Source organism: Crassostrea angulata, chromosome 7 (assembly GCF_025612915.1).
Source record: "Crassostrea angulata isolate pt1a10 chromosome 7, ASM2561291v2, whole genome shotgun sequence".
In the NCBI taxonomy this organism is placed as follows: Eukaryota; Metazoa; Mollusca; class Bivalvia; order Ostreida; family Ostreidae; genus Magallana; species Magallana angulata.
The window spans coordinates 57,702,690-57,709,042 of NC_069117.1; the positions used below are offsets into that span (position 1 = coordinate 57,702,690).

The 6,353-nt window shown below is 35.8% G+C and overlaps 1 protein-coding gene across 1 annotated transcript; it reads left to right on the forward strand.

Annotated features, from left to right (window-relative positions):
• Window positions 1-3,662: 3,662 nt before the first annotated feature.
• Window positions 3,663-5,033, forward strand: LOC128157349 (notch-regulated ankyrin repeat-containing protein-like). Its single transcript, XM_052819848.1, has one exon. It carries the CDS (start codon window positions 4,225-4,227, stop codon window positions 4,570-4,572), a length of 348 nt encoding a protein of 115 aa, XP_052675808.1. The 5' UTR covers window positions 3,663-4,224; the 3' UTR covers window positions 4,573-5,033.
• The last annotated feature ends 1,320 nt before the right edge of the window (window positions 5,034-6,353 follow it).

Below are 6,353 nucleotides of genomic sequence, written 5' to 3' on the forward strand. Positions count from 1 at the left end.
TAATAGTTCTGTTGTCTAAAGATAAAGAACGCAAAACCAAACCAAAGGGGCCCACTGAGAGATTGCCTTACTGTGACAAGCAAATACAAGATACTCCTAAAAACGGACGAAACAACCATACCCACGTATCTCCTCTAACACACACACCTGGCGGCGGGGCCTCTTCATGATACTGTATTTTTTTTAAAAAAAATTTTAATTTACTGGGTGACAGTAAATACAAAATTTACAAGTTATATAAATGTTGTAAACATATGCCTCTTTTGTTACCGTACACATTTCTGTGAACAACGCAATGCATGTATAATATATGGCCTTCCCTCGATGATAAATTGATTTAATTACGATTGCTTCTCTCTCAAAATGAATAGATCAGTGCACATATATACAGTTGTATCTAAACATTGTACTTTGAAATGTATTCATCAAAAACTGGGAGAATTAAATCGAAATTATAGTGTACATAACTGTAGAATTCTCTTCGAAAGACGCATATATACGTATTGGCCAATTATTCTATACAATCAGGTAAAACTCAATACAGTTAAATCGGGCCATCTCGGGGTCCCCCAGAAATATTGGACGAAGTGGGCGTGTCATGTTACGACGTATAAAGGGCTGTCGACTAGCGACATAAAACAGGGATATGTTAATCTCTGTAATACGTAGATACAGCGCTCCTAATCTCGCGAGGCTTCGCGAACAAGCTACATATTGTAATAGAACGCCAACATCCGTAATGAGAACTGTGTCAGAGTTACACCGACCCACACCGCTCATTGCCCCAGATAGTCCAATCAAGTCCTCCTCTCTCTCAAACAATGACGTCAAACCCTAACCCCGCGCTTTAGGCGGGGTGGGTGCAGCACCAAAATGAACCGCGTTATGAACGCGAGACTGACAAATAATGTTAATTGTTGTATATTCACACATGATTTTATCAACAGTTGGGTTGCTTTGATTCTTTGGATTCTAAAAAAAATATTCAAAATTTTTATTTTTTAACATTCTATATAATTTGAAACCTGATGGATCAGTTAATTAATACTGCTGCGACACAAAGAATAAAGATAAAATAGATGAAAGTACAAAATGGTGGAATATTCTTTCTTTATACATGTAGATATATATCAGTTTTTTGAGATTATACCGAAAAGCATTTGAGATACACAAATACAATGTAATTTGTCAAACAGTCTGCACATGTTTTAATCTATTGCTTCTATTCACGGTGTATCTCAGAGGTCCCCCTTTTGGGATCGTTGACTTATCCTTCTCCCGACGTATATTAGTTTTATATACCTATATGAAAAAAAAAAGTTTTATTAAAAAATAATATCTTTGAAATTGTGTTAGTCACGATTTCTGTCTGTAGTTAAATATGTCAAAGATCAGTGCCCGAAACAATGTTACAATAAAGGATTTGGCGTATTTAGAGTTTATTTACATGTTCGCGTACTGAAAAATGCAAAAACTTAAATTGGGAAATTTGAAATCGCTTTATCAAATATACACTTTTATTACCAGTACAAAATCATTTGGAATAAAAGAACAAAAGAATAATTAATATACTATGACATTAACCAACATTCGCCATTTTGCCCTGATACTGTTTAACATGTTCGTAATCCATGTCATAATGATAAGTGCGGATTAGAGATTAGATACAGGACAATATCTCGTGTATAAATGAAAGATTTGAAATAACGCGTATAATAGATAACAATAAAAAAATTATTTTTAATACATCGAATTTCGTTAGATTTGCTAAAATGTAGAAAAAACTGGATAAAATCAAAGTACTGAAGTACTGAAAGCCGGGCTCTTTTGGTGTTTTTTTATGCATATTGTGTAGTAAATACTGAAAATCTCTCTCTCTCTCTCTCTCTCTCTCTCTCTCTCTCATGCTTTTAATGTCGGCAAAGCATCAGAGAGCGACCAAATTTTGTAAGCGGCTATAAACAAAAAATATGTCTGTCTAGTAGAAGTTAAAAAGTTCAACAGTTGCTGCCTTGAATTTTGCAACACGCATTATATATTCAATCCCCATTTCATCATCGCGCAGCAAAGTAGTTCATGGAAATTCATGCGCATTGTATGTGTCCAAAATGCATAGTAATGTTTTAAAAACACGTTATTAATAAGAAAACTAAAAAAGATAGACAATTCATTCGAAATTTTAAAAAAAGAAACAAAATGCCAACGCTTTTGACAAAACGTGGCTCTTTGTGTAACTATTTGGTTTAGCGGAAGCATTACCTTGACGCTGTTTGGTTTTTTGTTTACTTGTGCTATTTATAGTAACATTGGCGATTTGCCTGCCTATAGCCAGGACTCTGCTTTCAGCAGAGCCCGGCTAAAAACCGTACAAAATTTTACATACATATTTGATAAATATTGTACATGCATATTTTCGAAGTTCTTAAATCTTACAAAATTCTTAAAGAAACACACTCACACAAATAACAATTTCCATTGATCATCACATTTCATGAAATCACTAAAACTAAGTGTACATGTATATACATTGCAATTAGTTGGCTGGGTTTTTATCAGACTCAACATCGAACATGTAGATAAACTTATAAACGACAAATTTATTAATTCTTTTGAGATATTGGTTACATGTGCTTCGGACAACGGCCTTTGACGAATTTTTACTACAGACATAAATCTTGACTCTGACACAATTCAAAAAAAGGTTTTCAATGAAACAATCCTACAAGGAAAGGGGAAAAAAACAAAGGTTGCTGAAAATAAACCCCCCAAAATCAAACAAACAAACCTATCCTAATAAGGAATGAAATCATAAAGAAAAAAGGAAAAAATCAGAAAATTGAATTTAATTTCTTAGATTTATTTATTTTTCTGATGTATTGTGGGTTACAGTGATAAATGTGGCCGTCGAGTTGTTTTAACATGCAGGCATTATATATAATTCCCATAGGTAATAACTTTTATCTTGAAATGGGATCAAGGTTATCAACCGATCACTACGAATTACAGCATGTACATTTTGGATAAGATTTTCATACATGTCAACAATGAAATATACACAGGGGTCATTAATTTATGTGTAGGAGATCGGCGCAGCCGATACAATAATTGCTACAGGCTAAGTTTTAGCGATAACAATAAGCTAGCGATAAAGAAAATTGTAACAATGTCGTTATGTTGTCAGAGAGCCCAATCGTCACATGGGAAAATGTTTCACACTATTTTGCTGTCAACTTGCGACTGTGAAACCGTGTACTCGAACCAAGCAAAAACTCCCCAATATAACTCCAATAGCATGAAAAAGCATGTATACCAAGACTTCCAGCGGAGAAAATTGAACATTTCCTTTTCTAAATAAAAATATAATGAGACTTTGTATACCTTTAAAATTAATTATTACAATTTCAAAGCTACAGGTTTTTTTGTGTGAGATATCAAAGTTAACAATAAATTATACAATTTGCTTCGTTTTTATTTCATGTTTGTTCCAATTCATAACTTCTTTACAATGCGCAAATAAAAACGCCATACAAATAACAGAGCACTTTCATCTTGTGATTTTGATTAAATTTTAATGATTTACTTCTTAACACATGAACTCTTCCAGGTATTTCAAAGGTATTTTTGATTTCTCTCACATCGTGTATACATGTTACAGTCAGTAGAAATCAAACTAAGCTTATCTCTGTGTGAAAGACGTCGCTGGGTGCTTTATACCACGAAACTAAACACAATTATCTTTTATAAAACGAGTGATAACAAACAATGGCTACATATTTGAGCCTTGTTTGCGAGACCTAATCCTATTGTTTAGCAGATCATCTCCTGTTAAGTCGTCAATATTTCTTTGCACATCTTGGTAAGTTTACATGGTCCCACGGTTATGAAGAATCTATGGGTGATTAGACCTGTCATCCCCAGGGTAAGAAAGGCCACGAAAAGGGGCGGATCCCTGGAATTCCGTACCTATGTCGGTGTGTCTACGCTGAGCTATCAGAACCCGTTCCCACGCTATGCTACTTGTGAATAAACTTCTTCAATAAAGTGCTTGTATAACATCAACCAATCATCGCAAGTTTTACTGTGAATCTCGGCACGGTGTACCTTCACACAGTATCTAAACAAATCAAATCACGGCTTTCACACGAAGGCCTGGAATGTGTGTCAATTTTTTTCTCACACTGTATCTCGCCGTCAAAATCACACATTGTGCCGAGCGTTGCCGACATGAACGGGACGGGTGTGAAATGCAACCAAATTCAAAAATATTTCCTGGATGTTGTACGGAACGGTGACTGTGATGAGTTACAGAAGATCCTGGAGAGTCGGGACGAGAAGATCAACATAAATCTGTATGACAATGAGGGCCAGACAGCCCTCCACCAGTCCTGTTTAATAGGCAGTCTCAAAAAAGTCCAAATCCTGGTCAAATTCGGTGCTGATATCAAACTGGCCAACAGGGACGGGTGGAATGCTCTCCACATCGCATCGTTCGGGGGTCACCAGGATATTGCCCTTTATCTGATATCGACCAAGAGCAGGACTAAAACAATGTCCACTAGTTCGGACTCCTAAGGTTCTCCCTCTGTGTGTGAATGTGTGTGAATGGAATATAGGACATGTCTGGAGAATTCTGTGATTAGTATCATCTTCATCACTCTCTTTGAGAACAGAAACAAAACAGAAGTTGGTAAAAGTGGTGTGGCATTTTCATTCGCTACCTCATCATGTATACGTACGTCAGGGTGTGTCCATAACAGGGGTACCCTCGTGTGTCTTGTGTATGAACGCTTTAGTCTTCGGCCAGTACAGCGCAGTAAAATGGCGATACATCGGATACTGCAGTGAGAACGGACTGCAGAAGTCCCCTGATACATGCTTTGTGATATAACTTGTTACTGACTCGGAGTCAACTTTTTTTATTATTATATTATTTTGTTGTTATTACCTTAACCAGTTGTTACAAAATATTATTATTATTATTATTAATAGAGTGTAAAATAACAGCACTTATTAAATATTTTCCAAAAATTGATGAGGATGGTGATTTGTCGTTGTGAGGGATTTATGTACAGCATTCCTCTCTGTACAGCGTATTTCACGGAGCAGGGTTTAATGACCAAGATATCAACCGATTCCATGATTAAGGAGCTGTATTTGAAATCTTGTTGGTTGTTTTATCTTAACGAATACGAGACCGATTCCTATAATTAATGGTACGGTAGCGGAAATTGTTGGAGTCAAATTTTCTCTCAGTTAACCCCTCTAATTGTAGCCGTAGTGGGTTTTATTAACTGATTATATACACGTCTATCAATATATCCTTTATCTCATTGCCTCTCAACAAAATTATCTTAAATGTTGTATTATGTTCTCAAAATAGAGGTTAAAAAATCAATGATTTAAAAGCGGTTGATAAACTTTGTAGTTTTTACCCTGACGTTTTTATTAGGTATATTTCTGCGGTACAATATTGCACACTTCTGTGGGTTTGTTGAACGTGAGTGCGTTTTTAAGACCCTTTTCTATGGGAAAAATGGACTCTCCTTTTATAAAACGACGCATATGAAATGAACTAATCTGAATACTGTGGCGGAAAACCATTGAAGGGTTTTTTCCTCCAACAATGTTATAATCTTCAATGGCAGGGAGAATAAATTTGAAGCAAACCAAGTCCCGAAACTGGAGAAGGCAGTGTATTTTTGAGCCGTCGAGAATTACAGTGAACTCCACATTTGTGGGATAATTCACCGTCGTCAGTTACGAGAGCATTCAACCGCTCTGTAAGCCAACGTCAGGCAGCCCCAGTTTTTATGAGAAAGCATTGTAGAGATTTGGTGTTTGATTTTCACATACGATTGAGAGACTAGAATATACAGCAAGGTCATGCGGTATAGGACTTAAGATCCTTTAAAAACAAGATTTAAAAAACGCCCAACACAGCTCCTATTTATTTCATTTTTCATACAAAATTTGTATTAATGATTTATAGAGATATATTCAAAGAATTGTAAAGTGTGTTTGAATTTCTCATTTGGGCTTGACGACAATAGGTTGTACTGGTCTATTCATCTTTGCCCAGATTCAATGGCTGACAGTGTTTGCTTATTTCTCCCAGCGTCAATATTGGGTAGATCTGTTCATCGTAATTCTCCCTGCCAAATTGGAAGATCTATTTTTTTCTTTACATATTTAAAACGTTCAAAACAAGCGCAGGGAGGGTTCCCATCTCCCTCGATCCATTGTACAATTCGATAAGTGACATCACAGTCGTCGCAAATTAAAAAAAAAAATGTGGAAATATCAGGTTCACAAGATGAGAAAAAAAAGATGTATCCCATTACTTATGGTACTCT